The sequence below is a fragment of the Chelonoidis abingdonii genome, chromosome 11 (assembly GCF_003597395.2).
Source record: "Chelonoidis abingdonii isolate Lonesome George chromosome 11, CheloAbing_2.0, whole genome shotgun sequence".
NCBI classification, from domain to species: Eukaryota; Metazoa; Chordata; order Testudines; family Testudinidae; genus Chelonoidis; species Chelonoidis abingdonii.
Genome location: NC_133779.1, coordinates 36,044,067 through 36,064,860, shown reverse-complemented (window position 1 = coordinate 36,064,860; position 20,794 = coordinate 36,044,067). Strand labels below are relative to the sequence as shown.

The 20,794-nt window shown below is 48.2% G+C and overlaps 1 protein-coding gene across 1 annotated transcript in view; it reads left to right on the top strand.

The window, feature by feature from the left end:
- Positions 1 to 20,511, top strand: part of PTPRS (protein tyrosine phosphatase receptor type S) — a 200,336-nt gene extending 179,825 nt beyond the window's left edge. Inside the window, exons 24-34 of the mRNA XM_075070885.1 lie at positions 2,989 to 3,112; positions 6,744 to 6,919; positions 7,524 to 7,643; positions 7,770 to 7,924; positions 12,112 to 12,397; positions 13,439 to 13,617; positions 14,686 to 14,812; positions 14,935 to 15,060; positions 17,302 to 17,456; positions 18,258 to 18,393; positions 19,466 to 20,511. Coding sequence (XP_074926986.1) covers positions 2,989 to 3,112; positions 6,744 to 6,919; positions 7,524 to 7,643; positions 7,770 to 7,924; positions 12,112 to 12,397; positions 13,439 to 13,617; positions 14,686 to 14,812; positions 14,935 to 15,060; positions 17,302 to 17,456; positions 18,258 to 18,393; positions 19,466 to 19,534 — 1,653 coding nt within the window. The 3' untranslated portion in view covers positions 19,535 to 20,511. The remainder of the gene's footprint in view (positions 1 to 2,988; positions 3,113 to 6,743; positions 6,920 to 7,523; positions 7,644 to 7,769; positions 7,925 to 12,111; positions 12,398 to 13,438; positions 13,618 to 14,685; positions 14,813 to 14,934; positions 15,061 to 17,301; positions 17,457 to 18,257; positions 18,394 to 19,465) is intronic.
- Positions 20,512 to 20,794: the final 283 nt, after the last annotated feature.

The following is a 20,794-nucleotide window of genomic DNA, read 5'->3' as shown; positions in this document are numbered from 1 at the left end:
AAGCACAATCACTAATGAAACATTTGAAGTTAAACACCTGCTCAAGTGCTTTGGCATGCAGAAAGCAAACAGTGTAGAATAGACAAATGTGTGGGCAATATTTGGATGGTAAGATCTTTGGGGCAGGGACCATCATTTTGGTCTGTATTTGAGCAGCACCTAGCACAGTGGGTCTTGTTCCATAACTGGGGCTCCCAAGAGACCTACAGGTTGTAGGACAATCTGTGAGCCTCAGCCAGCTCTCCTGAAGCAAGGAGAACTAGGCCTCCATTACTAATACCCAGAGGACTGTCTGTTGCTCTCCTTCGTATCACCGATAACTCTGGGTCCCAATATGGCCAGTCGCTAGCAGGGAGGGCTCTTGGAGCGAATAGGAGAAATAAAACCCCAGACTACAGTGTGCTACTTCTGTTTGCATTTTGATGTGCTCACATCCATGAAGCTTTCATTTCCGGTCTCTGCAAACACTCTGGCGCCGCGCACTCAAGTGTTAGCCAAAGCCAGTCGGTAGCTGGAACGTCACTGAAAGCAAGTTTCCGAGGTGGGTGTTTGCCCGTAGAACTCAATTTTTGTGCAGCACTGGCTAGTTAGTTAAAATCCCAGCACCAAGTGCAGCTGTCACAATTGACTGGCCCAGCTCACTCTGTGACTTAAGTTACATAAATTGCAAACAGACCAAACGATTTAATTATTTGTTCATAATATGTGCTGGTAGTCGCGAGGCAAATGATTTAATTCTAGACGGTCCAGCTCACAAGAAAAAAGGAAGGGAGTGATTGGTTGTGAGCTCTACTTGCTGATATTAGTGATGTTCTGTAGCAGGGGTAGGCAACCTATGGCACGTGTGACGAAGGCGGCGTGCGAGCAGATTTTCAGTGGCACTCACACTGCCCGGGTCCTGGCCACCGGTCCAGGGGGCTCTGCTTTTTAGTTTAATTTTAAATGAAGCTTCTTAAACATTTTAAAAACCGTATTTACTTGACATACATACAACAATATTTTAGTCATATATTATAGACTTATAGAAAGAGACCTTCTAAGAACGTTAAAATATATTAGCAGCACATGAAACCTTAAATCAGAGTGAATAAATGAAGACTCGGCACAGCACTTCTGAAAGGTTGCCGACCCCGGTCTATAGACAGCGTCTCCCCATAGGAGCTGTGTGTGGGGAAGATCCTTTGGCTCTATTGGGGTCTTTCACCCCCATCTCAGAGTCTGGGGAGTGCGTGGAAGCTGGAAGCCAATTAATATGCTCTATACAGATTTCAGTCTCATTTGCATAATGCAATATCCCAAGTGCCCTGGCTTAGTTCCAGCAAAACCTCCTCTAGTTGGGGAGCAAGAGCTAAACAAACAGCACTAATGAAATGAAAGCGAGGCGAGATTAGAGGGATAGAGAGCAGACAGACACATTACAACAGTATAAATACCCATTAGTTAGAAATGCTCCACAGCAAGAGAGCGAGAGGACATTAGTGTCTTGTGGTTTTGTACCAGCTTTTCCACCTCTTCTCAGCTGCATGGCTCATAAAATACACACCAAGAGCACCAGATCTAAGCCATGCCACAGGAGAATGGAAACACTGCACGTTAAGGTGCCGAGGGGAGGGTGAGGGAGCTAGCTAGCAATTGCCTATGGGTGCACAGCAAGGGTCCAGAGCCCATGCTCAGGGGAACTGGCAGCTACTGGTTCAAACAGCATGTGCATGCAGTGTGCCTGTCCCCCCCAAACTCCTGCCCCCTAGGAGGGGCACAGGCAGGACTGAACAGCAGGGAGTACTGTGGAATGTGCCACTGCCAAGCTCCGTTTGGAGGACTCCCCCCCTTCCCCCCCCCCCCTTCCCGCAAGACTCTCCAAAGTGATGGCAGAATTAAGCCCGAGTTTTATTTAATTCTCCAGCTGAGGATTCAGAGGTAAACATAATTAACCTAATTTCCATATCTGGGACAGCTAGACTTAAAAAAACCACCAGCCCTGGCATAAATCATCAGGACAGGCGGGGAAAGGATTTTTCTCTCCAGTGCATTCCACGGTTCCCCCCCTTATCCCTTCCAGGAAAGAGCTACTGTTGATTCAGTGTCTTAGGACCAGATTCCTTAACTCTTGTCTGACCAGGGAGAGGCACCACTTCTCCTGCCAAATGGGTACATGCCAACCGTTGCAGGGTCAAAGCCTCCATGGGTCCTCTTGTCCATTACTTTGTTCATACAAGAACGTTCCCTGCTTTTCAGTGCGGTGTTGTTTTCAAATATCCCGAACAATGCTGCTTCCCCTGCTTCTCTTGGGACAGGACAGTTCCCTTCCCACTGTCGAATACCTCTCACTGATAAGGAAGCATTTCCCTGATAATTAGCTTATTTTTTTCCTCTTTTATTTTTATTCCATTGTGCTTTGCTATAACCCTTTGTCCCATCCGTTCAGTACTGGTAGAGTTAAATGTCTCTTTTTAATAATTTCTTAGCTAAATTATATAGATTTTTGCTCTTCTGTTTATTCCTCATAAATCCAACCCTTTGGCCCCCCGATTATCTGTTGCTCTTGTCCCAGCTCTTTCCCAGTTGTCAATTTGTTTTTGGTAATATGGTGCCTATAAGAGAAAGCCAGAATAATAATTCTGAGCACAGTTGTACCTCAGCGGTATGGAGAGGACGTTTTCGCCTACCTGCTCCTTGACTTGATGTCTCTTTACGTGCAGCCTGAAATTGCATTGGGCTTGGGTTTGTTTGCATTGTAATGGAAAATATCCCAAGTGCGCCTCCGGCACGTTACAGAAAAGGAGAGGAGGACAGGAGTATCACCGTGACAATACTGAAAGCAGTGAAGGGAGGGTCGGTTACTGTTCCTGGGGGTGAGGGATGGAGAGCACCCCATTCTTTGGCTAGATCTGCAGAGCCCGGACTTGACCCGCAGCAGCAGGATGCACAGAGCTGACCGCCGCTGCTCCTCCTTTCTGACTACATTGTTTTCTTTCCTGATTCTTCCAGTCCATCGACCCTGGCCAGCAATTCACTTGGGAGCACTCAAACCTTGAAGTGAACAAGCCCAAAAACCGCTACGCTAACGTGATTGCCTATGACCATTCCCGTGTCATCCTGCTGCCCATTGAAGGTAACCATGGTGATCTCTACTGCTAGCCTGTGGTTTTTCAGGGGAACGCAGGGCACTGTGGTCCACAGAGTCCCATGATACTGCTCTCTGCTCTCAGTTTCCTCTCACCAGGTCCCTGGTAGAGCAACAGGCAGAGTCCTGTCATGAGAATACGATCTGATCCTGGTCACACTCCCTGCATCCTTAGTTTCAAAGGAGCGTTTATTTAGAAGCTGTGTTCCCTTTACCTGAAGGTTAGTCTGCTTTAGCTCCCAGCTGGATGTACTCCCGAGTAACGGGAAGAATCCAGACTATATACTGGTTGGAGGAAACCCGTGACAGGCCTGAAGTGAGCCTCTGAGACCCTGCTGGTGTTTTTGCCACGCTGGGTCTGCTCCTCATTGAATATTCAAGGCCAAACCAGAAACCTTTCCACTAAAATGCTAATTAGCAATAACACTCGCCTTCGTGTCCTACGGTCCCTCTTCTAAGCAGTTTCCTGAACTGAGGTGTCTTCTGACTACCTCAGGTGTCAGTCACTTGCAATAAACTGCGCAGCTCCTGGCTCTCAACACAACCACCAGTTTGCAAACTGGGCTGAGAGCTGCTTTAGTGGAGAGAAAAGCTGTTCTTCTAACAGAGTCCCTGCAGTGGGGCGTCCTCGGATGGCTGCCACTGACGTGACATTCTGCTCCAAGCCTCTCACCCTCGCGTACTCCCCTGGAATGTGCCTTTCATGGTTGGCCTCCTTCAGTCAAGAATTGTCCGTATAGGCATCAAGAGCAGGACCTGGGACAAGTTCTGGTGTCCCCCCTAGCTGGTGTTAAAGGTTAGTTGAGAAATTCTAGGGATAAGGTGACTGGCTAGAATCAATCCCTTTCCAAAATAATTCCAGGGGAGTGGCATTTCTATTTCTGAGGAAACCGTGATAATGGAGATCTGCCAAGAAACCAGCATCCATTTGGATTAGCCTTGGCTGTTGCTGAAGGAGGATTTCTAACATTTCTCATTACAAAGATGACTGTGTCTCAGCTTGTTTTCTGTCTGAAATTAATATTGCATGAGCCATTTAAATTGTAGAGCTAGGCTTTCAAAAGTCACATTGTCGTATTCACTGGAAGAAAAAGGGAGAGAATTCCTGATATTTTCAGAACACCTGGAACAGTCTAATTCTGCCCAAAGCCCAGGGAGTGTCTGATGCCAGCCCAGGTGCAGGCTCTAGTTATGTTTAGCGTTCAAGCTGCTAAAAGATGCTGGCTTAACAGCCCTATGGTCTAGACCAACCTATTTATTATTGTGGGCCAGTATACGGGCCCCCTCCTCCCCATCACCCTACAGACCCCTCCACAGAGTGGGGCCAGGAGCAGACCCCAGGTGCGGGGCTGCAGGGCAGTCCCTACCCTGATCCCACCACACAGCAGCCAAGAGCCTGGACCCCGCCCAGCAGCAGGGCAGGGCAGCTCTGAGCCTAGACGCTGCTGCAGGGGGCTGGGACCCCACTAGGTGGGGCAGCGGGGGCCCAGACCCCGCCACACCAGGCGATGGGGCAGCCCACATCCCCAACTCCATGGGCCCAGCAGATTGGGCCATGGATTGAGTACCACTGATGTAGTCCCTTCTGTCTCTCCAGAAAAGATACAGCACCGGCAGGGACGGGGAAGCTTCTCTCCTACTCAGTCAACATATCACAACCCTGGCACAATGAGTGTGGTATCTTCATGGCTCCTTTGGTGCTTAGCACCTCTGCCAATGAAGTGGTGTTGGGTTGTGCAGTGGGGACACCCACATGCAAGGAATGGGCCTAGGTCCCAAGTTATCTTACACAGGCATTGAAAAGCCACCGGATGGTAACTGCTTCCCGTTGTTAATCCAGACATTGCACACTCCCAGCAAGCCGTCCAGTGAGCTGCTGGAGAATGTAACGCTCTGTGCTTGGGTGTTGCCTGTTATTCTGCTTCTTCCATTCCACCCTCCACCCAGACAGCTCTGCGTTAGTCTGTGCGTAGAAATAAGCCTGCAGCTGCGTGACGATGGCTGGTGCCCAAAAGCACTGGGAGAGGGGGCATGTTTTGCTCCACCAGTTCCCAGGGAGCAGTTGTTTCTTCCTGTCTCATGCACCCATCGTCCAGCCCTTTTCATGCCCTTAACTAAAGAGAGATGGTAACACAGAGGAGGAACTGGCAAGGCAGACAGGAGCAGATTTGCAACCCCACTTGAAGAATGATCTGCAGAGAGATTTACTGAAGCCAAAGTCCTTTCCTCTGCACTTCTGGCAGGTTCCCTCCCAGAAGCCTGGGGTTGGGTTTTTTTCAGTTGTTCTTTAAATTCTGCTTTTGTCAAGTCTGCAGCATGTCAGCTGTGCCTGGTGAAGAAGGGGGGGGTAATTTTCGTTCAATGACTTCTCTGTAACAAGGCCTGTTACACAGCAAAACATCGCTCAAGCTCCCAGCCACCATTTCAAATGACACAGCTGGCCCAAGGGGGCTGCAGAGATTACTGCCAGAAGCTCAGCCTTTGTTGATGATCATGCTGTTGCTACACAGCTGCTCCTCCACTTGGAATTTTTAAATTTTGGAGGAGGGAGGCCAGGGTCCCTCCAGAAATTCACGTGCCTGGGGAAACAGCCTTTGATTGAAGTTACCCACAGCCTTTGAAGACTGGCAGGCAATTCTGAATGGGTTTAACATCGCACATAAACCAGGCTAACCCTCTTGGCAGCAGTGGCAAAGAGGACGGGAAACCCATTTGCACCCCCTTCCCTCCCAAAACTTGAGTTAAATGTTTCTCTATTGAGTTAATCTTAGGAAAACAAAAATCTGCTGATACTGCCAGCAGCTGTGTGTAAGGAGTTACGGGACAAATCCCCACACAGCGGTAGTTCTCGTCGCCAATCATAAGTGGCTTTCTAACTCTGACCCATAAGACAGACACCTGGCAGGGTCCATTTTAAGTGGGGTGCGGCTCTCTTCCAGCCGTGCATCCTGCTTTTCACCACCCACCTAAAAACACTTCGCCAAAGACTCAGGCAGGCAGCTGTCACGCGACATGCTTCAATCGGTGCGAGTCACTGTCTGTAATTTCCAAGATTCCTACTTCCCCTGCAGACCCCAGCCCTGTTTTCCATGCCTTGCCCAGTCACAGTGCAGATGGGCTCATCCACAGATGATCCAGGGAGTCCTGACTCACTGCTTTAGAAACTCATGGCGAAGAGGCGTGTCTGCGGCATCAGTCCAACCCAGGGTGGCACTCTCCTATGAACTGTGCAGCGCATGTCATGAACCAGATCCATATTTGGCCCCAGAAGATTGTACGCCCTTAGTGTAGGGACTACCTTTTTTGTTCTGTGTTTGTGCAGCCTCTAGCACCATGAGCCTCTGGTCCATGACCTCAGCTCCTAGGTGCGAATGCAGAATAAATAAGATATGCCAGGCTTGGTATTCAATATCCCGCCTCCTCCAAAAGTAGCTGTCTAGTGGAGATGTCCTTGGCCAGATCCTCAGCTGAGGTCACTTGGTTGCTGATTTACTCGAGCTGGGGAACTCACCTGCTTTCTCCGATGAGGAATTGAAGCTGCTGGAAAGCTCTTCCCGCCCCCCACCCCCACCTTCCAGTAAGGCAAAATCAACTGACTCTCTCTGCCACTTTAATGCAGGGATTGTGGGGAGTGACTACATTAACGCTAACTACATCGATGGCTACCGGAAGCAGAATGCCTACATTGCCACACAGGGCCCTCTGCCGGAGACTTTTGGCGACTTCTGGCGGATGGTGTGGGAGCAGCGCTCAGCTACGGTTGTGATGATGACAAAGCTTGAGGAGAAATCACGGGTGAGACACTTCAGCGAGATGGCTGGCTAGTCATGATCCAGGGCGATGCTGTGGAGGGGGAGAGTTGGAGACCCCAAGAGAGGTGCATGTGGAGAGTTGGGGCGCAGCAGTCTCTCTGATCTGCAGCCCTCATCTGCTCCTTCGGGAGATTTCTACCTGCCTTGCTGGCCCCCTGCAAGCACTGATTCGTTGTGAAAATACCGTCCACCTGGGAAGTCTTAGACCCCTTCACTGCTCTAAGGGGAGAGGGAACACGCTCTGAGCCTGGCCCTATGTTAGATCAGGTGGCAAGGTTAGAATCCTGTTATTGCATGTAATATTCCTCTGAGTGTTCTGCCATTCAGTCGATCAGGGATCAGACCAGCAATGTGCCTCAACACTCTAGCTCTGAGAGTAGAAGCAGCATTTGATCACGTAGGACATGTAGCTGAATCTGTGGGCTCTCACCCTATTCTGATGCTTCAGCAAGCAATGCTTCTTGCTGTTTCACTCTCCCTTGCCAGGGGCACATCTTTACTTTCCATGCCATGAGGGAGCATCCCGTGCTGTGTACTGTGCTCTTTGGACTAGGTTCCTGAGATCATTGTCGACTTTTGTTTTCTAGATCAAGTGTGACCAGTACTGGCCAGGCCGGGGCACGGAGACCTATGGGATGATCCAAGTGACCTTACTAGACACTATTGAATTGGCCACGTTCTGCGTTCGGACGTTCTCCCTTCACAAGGTGATGTTTCTCTCTGGTGCCACGTCTCTCTATTGTCCCATTCCTACGTTCTGTTAACTTGCTGTGTGCAGCTCATGGCCCTTGCTTAGCTCACACGTGATTCTTGATTCCTCTGCCACTCCGCAGAATGGCTCCAGTGAGAAGAGAGAGGTACGCCAATTCCAGTTCACAGCATGGCCTGACCATGGCGTCCCTGAGTACCCTACACCGTTCCTGGCTTTCCTGAGAAGGGTCAAAACGTGCAACCCTCCTGACGCTGGCCCGATCGTAGTGCACTGCAGGTACTGACCCGCTTATTACCAGAACCACAGCCTCCCCCTACACAGAGCCCCAGTTGGAGGAGGGAAACACATTGCCAAGCAAATCCCCTTTTCAGTGGGGCATGCAAACATATTCCCATTGCAGCTCCCAGCATACAGGAGCTGTCTCATCTCATTTTCCCGTGCAGCGTCTGAGGAGGATTCTCCCGTTTGGTTTCTATTCAGAGCAGCATTTCCTGAACTGATTGGGGTTGGAGTTGGCATGGTTTAGTTGGCATCTTTGATGAGGCCTCATTGCCAGAGTGCTATCCAGTAATGTTTGGTCTTTGAGGAGCGTGCAGGCTCGTTTCTGTCAAGGTGGGCATAGATGAAAGATGAAATGGGGCTTAGGAAGCAGCATCACCATGTGGAGGGTGAGAGGCAGAGTAGGGTGGGCTGTCCAAGGGAGAGAGCGAACAGCATCTTGAAAGAGCTTTAAGAGCCGCAGTCATTCTGAGAGCAGAGCGGTGAAGGTCCCCCAGGGCAGGTAGCATTCCCTAATTCAATTTATCATCCAATGAGGAACATTTGCAGGCTCAGCTCAGACAAATCCCCCTCCTGCCTCAGGAGAAATCTGGAGAGGCCTGCAAGTCACTCAGTGCTAGGGAAAGTAACATCTGAATTTTAAAGGCAATCGGGGACTCTAATCCTCCCTCTCCTGGAGGATATAGTTTAAACAGTGTTTGTAAGAGGGCAACTTATCACCAACCCTGCAGATGGCAATTATCATGTGCCTCTCAGAAAACGAATAAAAAAGGACTATCAGCAGGTGACTTACCGTGATCAGATCCCTCATCGGCTGCTCCGTTCTTGCCAAACCTCCAGCAACCTGCTTGGTTTAGGTGTTATGAAGTCTAATTAATGGAAATCCAGGAGTTTTTTTATGAAAAGAGGGGACCGCCTTTGAATAGGAGGAGGAAACCCTTTATTTCTAGCTGTGAGTGTTTAGACCTGCAGGGCCCTGCTGATTCATAAATGCCTTCACATGCAAGTCTTATGTTACCCAAATGTTTTTGTGCGTTGAGGTAAAAGGGTGACGCATGTTATTCATTACAGCACCAGTAGTTTCCCAGCTGCCTAAAGATCTGAGTGATTAAATGTGCTTTGGAAGCCCTTAGATCATGCCAGCCCTTTGTTCAGACCTGGAACCCCCCTACCTAGAATTATCATAATTGTGTCTGACGGGAGATCTCCCGTCATGGTGATGTTGCAAATGAAGAGGTGTAAGAAAGGGGGCTGATCAGTATCTAGGAATGACACACACATTAGCAGACACAACTTTTCATCTTGTGCCTTCAAGTGACATAGAATAACTTTCTGAAGTTCTTAGTAAATTGGGCTCAGATTTGGAGCAAATTTCTTCAGAGTGGGAGCTCTCGGGGGCAGGAACTGTGTTGTTTTGTGGACTGGATTGAGCTGAACTTGCTGCTGGGGCTAATGGAGAGGTGAAGTGACCACTCTGTTTTTCAGTTCTTAGCTGTGGCCACCTTGTTCTTTAATAGATTGATGGACTGTTAGCACACACCTGTAGCTCAAGAAACACCTTTCTGGGGTTCAAGACTCTATATTTTAATGGAATTTCCCCACCTATTTGATGGGTTTAACTCTTGTGCTCTCTTTCTTCCTAACCTTTCTCCTTCATGTTTCAGATCCGGTGCCTACAAAAACCATTGTGTCTGTTGCATGGACACACCCTGCACTGTTATAGGGCCTTTCACTGGATAATCTCAGATCTCTTCATAAAGAGTACGGCTGCATCTTCAGCAGCTGTAAATTGGTGTCGCTTCATTGACTTCAGCAGAGCAACATCAATTTATAGCAGCTGAGGATCTGGCCCTAAAACACCCTGGTGATGCAGGGAGGGAGTGTTTTCCCTTGTTTGCAAAAAAAGAGGGAAAGTGACTGACATATTTGGGGTCGGGAAGGAATTTTCCTCCAGGGCAAATTGGCAGAGGCCCTGGAGGTTTTTCGCCTTCCTCTGCAGTATAGGAAATGGGTCACTTGCTAGAGGATTCTCTGCAGCTTGAGGACTTCAATAACGCAGACATAGGTTAGGTGTTTGTTACAGGAGTGGGTGGATGAGAGTCTGTGGCCTGCGTTGTGCAGGAGGTCAGACTAGATGATCATAATGGTCCCTTCTGACCTTAAGTCTATGAATCTGAGTATCAAGCGTCTCTCCCCTGCCAGTGCCCGACATTTTTCTAGTGGTTTCTCGTGTCTAGTTTTAAGTGACTGAAGCAATAGGCCCTCCACCACTTCCTGGGGAAGGCTATTTCACTGCGTGATAGACTTAACATCTGGAAGCTTTTCCTGAGATTTTACCTAGATCCATTTTTTAATTCATCCTGTTACTTCTAGCTCTAGCCCTTTGTTCCACTTCAAATAATTCTCTCCTCTATGTATCCTCAACATTCAGATATTTATGACTAGCATCATGCTCCCTTCAGAGCCCACAGCTTCCACCCAACCCGACTGCAAACCCCAATCCTTCCTCATCCTTCTTGCCAGCCCCTTTCTCATTTAGCTTGCTTAACTCTGAATTCTTTGCGATTGTGAGGCCTAGAATTAAATGTCACATTACAGGTGTGTTTTTGCAGGGGTTACTGTTCCCCAGCTGCTCACTGATGGGACGTCTGTGTGTTTGTAGCCCAATATCTTACAGGGGTTTCTGGCTGTCATGTCACAACTGGAAATTGGTGTCGAGTTTGCCATCTGCTCTCACCCCTAGGTCACTCTTGGCATTACTGCTTTCCAGTATCTCCCTGTGTTGAAGCTGGGGCTGGGATTATTTCCACCTAGGTCAATTAACTTGTGTTTTTGCCAAGTCAAGCCTCATTTGGTTGCTTTTCTGCACATAGTTCTAACCTGTCCACAGGTAGGTCCTTTGTGTATTTCTGTCCTCGCTGGTGTTTGCAACGCCTTCTGAGTCAGTCTCATCTGGGAATTTATCAACAATGCTGTTTGCCCTGCCCCTCAGATCATTAACAAAGATGATACTGAGGGCTCATCTACACTGGCCATTTACAGCACTGCAACTTCCTCGCTCAGGGGGTGTGAAAAAACACCCCCGAGTGCAGCAAGTTTCAGCGCTGTAAAGCACCCGCGTAAACAATGCCCCAGCGCTGGAAGCCGCGCCTCTTGTGGAGGTTTTCTGAGAGCACTGAGAAAGCTCTCTCCCAGTGCTCTGCCATGACTACACAAGCCCCGTTAAAGCGCTGCCAGTGTAGACCTGCCCTAAAGAAGATCTAACTTCACACTAGTTTCTGGAGCACCCCACTAGGCACCTCCCTGCAACTCGATACACTGTAATTTACCATTCCGTGGTGTTCGCAGTCCTTGCAGCCATGGGAATGTTTGCCTCCAAGCCAATCTGAATCAATTCTGAGTAGAGTTTTGTGAGCCTTTGTCTCAGGCTTTACTAAAATCAGGATATTACATCTCCAGTGCTTCTATTCATCCATTAATTTGGTAACTGTCAACAAATCATGCCAGGCAAACTTGATTACTTTTTATTCATAGAGCGATACTGCTTATGGCTCACAATTCCATTATCCTACATGGCTACAAATCATTTCCTCTCAATACCTGAGCAGTTAATGTACCAGAGTCGCAATTAAACTTAGCAGATAAGTGCCAGATTGGAAACCCTTGTTTTGGAAACCAGTAACACCTTTTACACCCCCAAATTGTTGGATGCTGCATGCCCAGTAGCTATGGCAATGGGTGATAGGACAAAACCCTGAGATTAAAAACACTAAATGCTCCATGTGTGGCTAAATCCTCTAACCAGCTTTTAAAACTGACCATACAACTCCCATTCATGTCAATGGGAGTTGGGTTATGTCATTCAGAAAGTTCCCTTAACACAACAGAATGCACGAAATATCTAGCCCTGCTGATTTACGTTCTAGTCTTCCAGTAATTCATCCACCCTATATTCTTTGTCTGTATCTATATTTATAAGGTCTCTATTGCTTCCTACTTCTCTTTCATGCTAGTCACATACTGCATTCGTTGTCCACCTCTCACATACACATCTGCTCACCCTCCCATGCTCCCGATCGCGTGCTCCCCCTAAGGAGCTGTCCCTTCCCATCTGGTCCGCCATCAAGGTACATTTCTCAACGGGGTTTGGATTATGTTGCTTACTTTTCCACCTCTCCTTCCAGCGCGGGAGTTGGACGGACAGGCTGTTTCATCGTGATTGATGCCATGCTAGAGAGGATAAAGCACGAGAAGACAGTGGACATTTATGGGCACGTCACCCTCATGAGGTCACAGCGGAACTACATGGTCCAGACAGAAGACCAGTACAGCTTTATACACGACGCCTTGCTGGAGGCTGTCGCTTGCGGTAACACAGAGGTCCCAGCCAGGAATCTCTACACTTACATCCAGAAACTGGCGCAGATAGAGGTGGGGGAGCACGTGACAGGCATGGAGCTGGAGTTCAAGGTAATGGCAGAACACTGAGCTCTAGGGGGAGGAGAACAGGGACAGAAAACGTGCTGGTGGGATTCCATTTGAACTGGACCATCCAGGAGACAGCCGGGCAGTGCCATGGGCCCAGTCAGTGCTGGGATCAGTGTTCGCATCGTGCTGATCCATGTGGTTCTGCTGCGTTCAGTGCGATGGGGATGTTTTTGAGAACCACGCTGTAGTCACTTCCCTGAGGCAATCTGCAGTATAGACTATAGCCGAGCATTATAACACAGCCCTAACATGGGGATTCCAGGGAGGGCAGAGCCCAGACAGCAGACTGCAGTGCACCTGAAGTTGCTCTCTTAAGCTGGATGATAATGGGGACTTAAACCAAAAACCCTGGCACCTAAGGAACTTAATCGTAATAACCTTCTCCTATTGGAGAGTAAAGCAGGGCGGAGAGGAAAGGTCTGTGCTTCTGACAGGAGCTTTCTGCAGCTTAGACTCCAAGAGATGACAGACAACTGGCCCTTTCAAGGGGGGAAAGGAATGTTTTTGTGTTTCTACATTAAAGAAGTAATTACATTTGTGACTCCAGGGCTGCTGCAGCGGGTCCCAGGGGAAAGACCAGCTGCTGCTGCAAGACTTTAGTCCAGCTCTCTGAAATCCAGGTTGACTTTCCTCCCCTTCTCATGTTTGATTTTAATACTGTATTTCCAATGTGAAGCGCACTGTCAGCAAATCACAACAAGGCTTTGCAATGGGGAAGGCCCTGACATCTCCGGCACTTTGCTTCTGGAGTTGTCCCCCAGTAAATAAATGAAAGCCAGAACCACGCAGGGGAACTTGGAGGGGGAAGAAATTCAGCTGCCTTGGTGCTGGCTCAGTGGGTTCGCATGAAGATGCTGCTGAACCATTTGTCTAAGATCAGACCCAGACCAATGGAAACTTTCGTCCTGCCCACCTAAATAAGCTAGTTTTTCCCAGGCATCTAAGCAATTCTCACTCTTTTCTGGGAGCTGAAAAAACACCTGTTAGAACAAGTGTGTGTGTTTTATTTTTTTTTCCCTTCAGCGACTTGCCAACTCCAAAGCCCACACTTCCAGGTTCATAAGCGCCAACCTCCCGTGCAACAAATTCAAGAATCGCCTTGTCAACATCATGCCATACGAGACCACCAGGGTCTGTCTTCAGCCCATCAGGGGAGTGGAGGGCTCAGATTATATCAATGCCAGTTTTATCGATGGATACAGGTAAATGACAACACGTTGCAGCCTGCTGTTTTAACATGGAGTAATTCAAGCTGATTTCCCTTTTTGCAAGGTGCTCAGAGAAATACAGTTTAAAGAGGTAGTGACAGAAAAAGGGAAGGAAGGCTGAATGAATTGATTTTCCAGCCCGGGTCAGAACATCATTGATCTGTTCTAATCCACACCTGGTGCTTCAAAGGAACTTGAATCCTATCCACCCACACTCTGCCACTTGTGCAATTCTGAACGTTTTATGGGACAGATTCCTTCCTGACACTGTTTGTGATCAGATTGCAGCTTGAAATATGGGGTTTTCCCCAGAGTATAACCTCAGCTGTTAATGGTCATAACATTCTCTCTCCCTTTTTAAAAACAAAAACATCCAGCTGCTGTGTTAGATCTGAGTATCTTGGCTGGATGGATTTCACTATGGGGAATGTTTATGAAACAGATCGTTCCTATCTCAGCCTCTCTTTAGCTGTTGGGAAACAATCCGTATTTTGCTGTTTGTAGCCGGCAAGCAAAGCTGTAGTATCATCCAAGCAGCAATGCTCTAGGACCTTCTTCCTGTGCAGGTCTGCCAGAGGCTCAAGGCGGAGGGACGGCACTGAGCAGCACCAGATGTAGCAGGGGCTCTCCCTCCTTCATGCCTCTGGGTGCACAGAGTAGGCAGTACGCTGCCTGTGATCCCCGAAATGCACTGCATGTGGCCACTGGCCCTCCCCTGTTTTGCTCAGATAGGCTAAGCAGCAGATTGCCCTCTAGGTCCTGCGCAAACGTGAGTGGGAGGGTGGCAAGTGTCATGCTGCAACCTCCTCCTGCACGACTAGTCAGGATTTAGCCCATAGTCTAATTTGGGAAAACCCAGCACAAGGCCATTGAGTCACGGATCCCTAGCCCAAGCCTGGGAGATCTCTAAAGATCTGTATTCCCATCTAGCTTATAAGGCCTTCCAAATGTCTGGTGCCGTGTGTCAGCTTTCATGCTATCCCCCCAGTTGCTAAGCCCATCACCGTAGACCCACTGCTAATAACTTGTCATCTTGTGTGTGGGGTTTGTGCTTTCTTTCAGACAACAGAAAGCCTATATTGCCACTCAAGGGCCGCTGGCAGAGACCACCGAGGATTTCTGGCGGATGCTCTGGGAGAACAACTCCACCATTGTGGTGATGTTGACCAAGCTGCGAGAAATGGGTCGGGTAAGCATGGACCCATGGGAAGGGTGGTTGAGGGGTGGGAGGGCAACACAGTGAAAAGCCCTCCAGCAGCGTAAGGGGTTAACTGTGTTGTCCTAACCTGGTGTCTTGTCTCCCCTCGGCAGGAAAAGTGCCATCAGTATTGGCCCGCTGAGCGGTCAGCACGGTACCAGTACTTCGTGGTGGATCCCATGGCTGAATACAACATGCCTCAGTATATCCTTCGAGAATTCAAGGTTACTGATGCCAGGGTGAGTGCTCCGTCTTCTCTCTTTTCTGGGCTTGGAAGGGTGAATTCTATGTTCATGCCTTGACTATACAGTTCTCATTACAAGAGACTATCCAGAGAATAGTCCCAGCTCAGGATTTTATGTAGCAGAAATGGAGATTGGACAACAGGCCATTGGGGTTCCATTCCCCTGTTGCGGGGTGGGGAGCAGAATTGTTAAATGAACCGAGATTTTCAGAAGCTGTTGAAATCGGCTGTCTTTCTCTAGCTCCTGTCTTCTCAGGCTCAACATTGGTCCTATTATGCAGCTGTTTGCAAAGCTTCTCCTAAACCCCTGACTCCACCACCATGTTCCAACTAGTGGTATTTCCTTCAAGCTGTTAGCTCACACTGGGTAATTTCTCTGAATTCTTTTCCAAAGATTATTAAATTCTAGGGAGATTTTGAAGCAACAACTTCAGCAGTGCCCATTTGGATGCTTCAGCAGATTTGTATAGAAGTTGCTGAGGTCAGGGAGGTGTTTTGACAAAATGCACAGAGCACATGTTGCTGTCTTTGGTCTGTCTGAGGCATATGGGGAATGATCAGGAACTAGACTTTTCTGGACAGGCGCATGGAAGGTGCTTCATCCCCAAGTACTGCAGTCCCCACCCATTTGGTTTCATTAATCAAAAGTGAATGAGGAGGTTGGCTGACCTTGCTGATAGTGAAAGCTGTACTCTGTCGTGTCTTTCATCCACACTGAACGCCAACAGGCTTTCATAGAGGCAACACCCTCAGCATCCCACAGGACAGGCACTAAGATGACATGCTTTCAGTTAAGATTTGCAGAGTGTGGTACACGAATGCTGTTGCAGAGAGGACGGGTGAGGCTGCATAAAGGAACAGAGAAGCTGTGATGGGATTTAAAGAGAAGGGAGGGGAATTTTGAGCCAGGTCTTGAAATGAATGGGGGACCCACGGGAGGTGTCCTACGGTAGAACAATGGGGTTGTGCTGCTTTGCTCAGCTACTGGAAGCTCCTGGGTATGTGGAACTAGCTTTATAATTGCAGTTCTACACTAGCACATGCCCTTTTAGCTCCTGGCACATACAGGAACTGAGCCTCCGTCTTTCCCGTGCAGGAGACTCTACTACAGTCTTAAGGTAGCTTCTTTCCTGCTTTGCCTTCTAGAGCTGGTCGAAACTCAGCATTTTCGTTCCATGGAAATTTCTGAAATTTCCTTTCAGTCTGAACTGGTACAAAAACACACATTTTCACATTCCTGACTAAACCCACTCTTTTTTTTAATTTTTATTTTTTTTAAATGGTCAGATCGGATCATTTTGAGCCCTTCATAACATTTTAATATAAAAGTCTAAACAAAGTCCACCTCAATCCTTCGTCAGCACTTATCAAAAAGGGACACCTTCCCACAAAACATTTCGGTTTAGTCAAATCAGCATTTCCTGATGGAAGACCCTTCCGCTGGAAAAACTTTGACTGGCTTGGCGGCTTTCCTTTTAAAATCTGATTTTAATTCCCTGTAATGAGACAGAGTGAAACCAGAAACCTCCTTCTCCTTCAAAGGCTCCCTGCCTGCCCTGGCCCCCAGCAGTGGCTCCTGGGGTGGGGCAGGTGCCTCTGCCATGCACTGTCTTCACCTGTGGGTACCATCCCCGAAGTTCCCATTGGCTGCAGTTCCCTGTTCCCAGCCATTGAGAGCTATGGAGGGCAGTGCCTCGAGGCAAGGGCCATGCATGGAGCCCTCTGCCCTGGCTCCAGGAGCCACCCGCGCAGTTAGGGAGCCTGCCTTAGCCCCGCTGTGCCACTGGACTGGCAATCCCACAGGCTGGACTGAAAGCCCTGACTGGCCAGTTCCAGCCAGCACTTTTCCCTCCCCTGCTCTAGCCTGTAATTCTGACACCATGGCACTTACTTGCCCAAATTGGAGGTGCGATAGCCTCTTCTAGAAGAGTCCCCAGCAGAAGACTGAGTATGGTCAGCCCCTAGAATGGTCAATGCTTTCTGGACGCTGGTGCAGCGCGGAGGTAGACTCCAGGGGCATGGAGCAGTACTGACACTACTCCAGGGACTTCATTCACAGGTGAGTACATTTGGTCTATAGCTGTGGCGATAGCTGACCCCTGTGCAGTGTGCTTCAGCGTTCCATCTCCTCCTTCGCTAACGGGCAGCCGGGAGCTTTGGCTCTGATATTTTTAATGGCACGAATAAAGCCCATGTTTTAACTGCAACTTTTGTTTTTTCTGCTGCTCTTCCCCAGGATGGTCAGTCCCGAACCGTTCGTCAGTTCCAGTTCACTGACTGGCCCGAACAAGGTGTGCCAAAATCAGGAGAGGGTTTTATCGATTTCATTGGACAGGTGCATAAGACAAAGGAACAGTTCGGTCAGGATGGGCCAATTTCTGTCCACTGCAGGTAGGCAAACAAGCAGCCATCTTTGCCTCAGTGCAAATTCCTTAACAGAGTGGGTGACCTAGTATTTTGTAATTTCTGTAAGCCCAGCTCCTTGGACACACCAGGGGTGCAGTGCATTCCTTCATTCCCCTCCACAAGGTCGTTGTGGGTCACACTCTCCTCCTCCACCCCATCCCCAGCTCTGGTCTCCCAGCCAAAACAGAATTAAAGTTATTGTGTTACGTACAAACAGAGAAATGCCACCACGTTGAGTGGAGGGCCTCATTTTGCTCACCCAACACAGCAAATTGCTGTGTAGGGTTTTTGTTGTTTTTTTTTATTCAGATAAGCCAGCTGCTGTGCTGGAGCAAGAACTATTCTTGCACCCTGACTGGCTGAAGCAGATAATAGAGGGAATTACCTCATCAAATCTGTGTGAACTTTTCATTAAATCAGATAATGTTGCTTCCAAATTGTGGAGGAGGTTTTTTCAAGTTATTTTCTAATTGCAATAAAAAAATTTCCAAATTGAATATTTATCTACTGCTGGAGCTTTTGACATTTGTGGATCAGTGACTCTGGTGGTTTTAGTACATCCATTGCTGGTAGAGGACATTGGCCAGGAAATCTGACACCGGACAGGCAAGGACTGATAGGCAGGGGCTTTCTGCCTCTACTGTTACGTTCATTGGACAGGGGTGCCAATTTATTGCTTTAAGAAATATTAGAACAGCCTTTACAACTGCTACACTTCCTGCTGCTTCCTTACTAAAATACACACAGGAGTGTAATACAGTGTTTGTTCTTCTCTCTCGTCTGTAGCGCCGGAGTGGGCAGAACTGGGGTGTTTATCACCCTGAGTATCGTCCTGGAGAGAATGCGTTATGAGGGTGTTGTAGATATTTTCCAGACAGTTAAGATGCTGCGAACACAACGACCAGCTATGGTGCAGACAGAGGTAAAGAACATTGTAGCAATTACCTGGCACACGTGGGTGTTTGTGAATGGAATAGTGAGCAGGAACACACTGAATTGTCTCTTTCCTCTGGTGCTATTAACCTCTCTTATACACCTGGAGGATGAATGAGCTTTTGCCTTTCTAACCACCATGTTAATAGGAAACTTTAACTCCATAAACTCCTTTTGAATAAGGGCTGTAATCCTCAAAGCTGTTGAGGCTCCTAATATCCATTTATTTCAATTGAAGTTAGGAGCCTAAATGCCTTTGAGCATTAGGGCCTAGGCTGCATTGCTGAACGACTGTGTCGTGTAGCAGAAGTATTCCATATAGTGGCATACACACATTGGTACCGGCTCTCTTCAAGGGCAGCTGTTGTCAGACTCCCAGCCCCATGCTCTGTCCATTACCACGGTGACTCTCCAGATGACTGTCCCCCTTTCAGGAATTGGATCTGTCTTGCGTATCCCAAGTTTCACCTCACTTAAACAATTTTTCAGTTCAGTGTGCTGTGACACTTCTGTATTTTTATTTTCACCATATAATTGTAAAATAAATCAAGTGGAATACGAATATTGTACTTACATAGAGCAATATAAACAAGTCAGGCTCTGTATGAAACCTTAGTTTATACTGACTTTGCTAGTGTGTTTTATGTAGCCTGTTGTAAAACTATGCAAATCTCTAGCTGAGTTGATGTACTCCCCTAGCTGAGAACCACTGCACTAGCAGATTGACCTCACCCTGCCTGTGGGGAGCAGGGACCCGCCTGGCTGTCAGTTAACCATGGATGTAGGCGCTTTATGAAAGGCAGGCATGGTTGTCCCAGTTTTACGTGGGCATTTATCATCCTGTGGAGCTCCATGATCCATATGAGTGTTTGCTCGGCTCTGGGGCTGTCCGAGAACATTTCTTCGTTTCCAGTACACCCAGTGTTCTTGCAGGGGCTGTTCTGGTCCCCGCCCAACAGCAGAAAAGCTGACACGGCGAGCGATGAAGGTATGCGTTAGAATGTCTGGGTAGGTGTTCCACAGCCACTAACATGCTGATTCTCTCTCTTGGCCTTGCCTAGGATGAATATCAGTTCTGTTACCAGGCAGCTCTGGAGTATCTGGGAAGTTTCGATCACTATGCAACCTAAAAAGCCATCCGCCTTGCAGACTCCGCCCACCACTTCAGCCCTGGAAGGCCTCTCCTGGCCCGGGAGGAGTGCTTGGACTTATAAACCCGACTCAGAAGAAGTCCCTTTTCATTTGGACCATGCCGTGGGGAGCGGGGGAAGGATTTGAAAGGCACGCCCCTTCAGGAACTCCCATGTTGTAACCCGGAAAGTGACGAGGCAGCTCAGCAGGGCGCTGAGGGATGATTTTAAGTGGTGAACTGCTCTGGTTACCTCGTGTGGTGTTTGCTGTGGAGGGCGTATGGACATCCTCAAACTGATCCAAAAGTTAAACACGCCCTGTGTGAAACGTTACCACTGAAGGGAGAGAAGAGGGCCGGAGAAGAGCAGGAAACCAGCTTTGGTTACATCATCAGAGTTCAGTTTATTTACTAATCTAGTTGGCGGTCTTTAAAGGAAGTCACTTGCAGAGTTGAAGGTGCTGTGTAAAAATATATATATATATAATTAAAAAAAATCTCAATACTTAGGCAAAATTAAGGTCAGGAATACTTCTAGCTGGAGTCTTAATAAACCTCAGTCATCATCAGGCTGAGTTGGGGCTTATCGGCCCCTTGCCAACACCATTCCCTCAATACCTCTGCCCCCCAAGAGGTTTTACAGCTCATCTTTTGAATACTTGGAACATTCCTCCTAATCCCCCCATTTATTTTTTTTCAGCTATTTAAAGGAAAAAAGTGGCTGTGTCCTAGGGGTCCCCTACCTGGGGCACAGACCTCCTGGGCAGAGCTGAGGTGTGGTCAGGTAGAGATGGACTCTTCCCTGGCTGGGTACACTGACTGTTTGGTTCTCTTCTCCCCTGTTCAGCTCATCCAGACACACACACGGGTGCTGCTTTGAATGAGACGTGTTTGAGCTGTACAGAAATAGAACTTCTTTCCATATTAAACCACCCCCTTATGCACACAGCTGTTTGTTTTTCCGCCAGGGTGGGGGGAGCATTTTTGAATGGAGCCCTTACAAGGTTGATTCTAAAGAGATTCATTCCCAATAAGCTATTGCTGCCAACGCACCACCTCCAGTACAACAGATCTCAGAGACACTCTTGTGACGGTCCTTGTCACCCCAAGTTCGTAGGCACAGCTATGAACATGCCCTTGCTGTATAATTTGGAAGGATCGAGCAAGATGCAGTCAGTGGCATATGCCGTGAGTGGCTTTCTTTAAAGCATCGCTGTAACTGTAACAAGTGACATTACCTTTTTTTAAAATAGTGTATTTT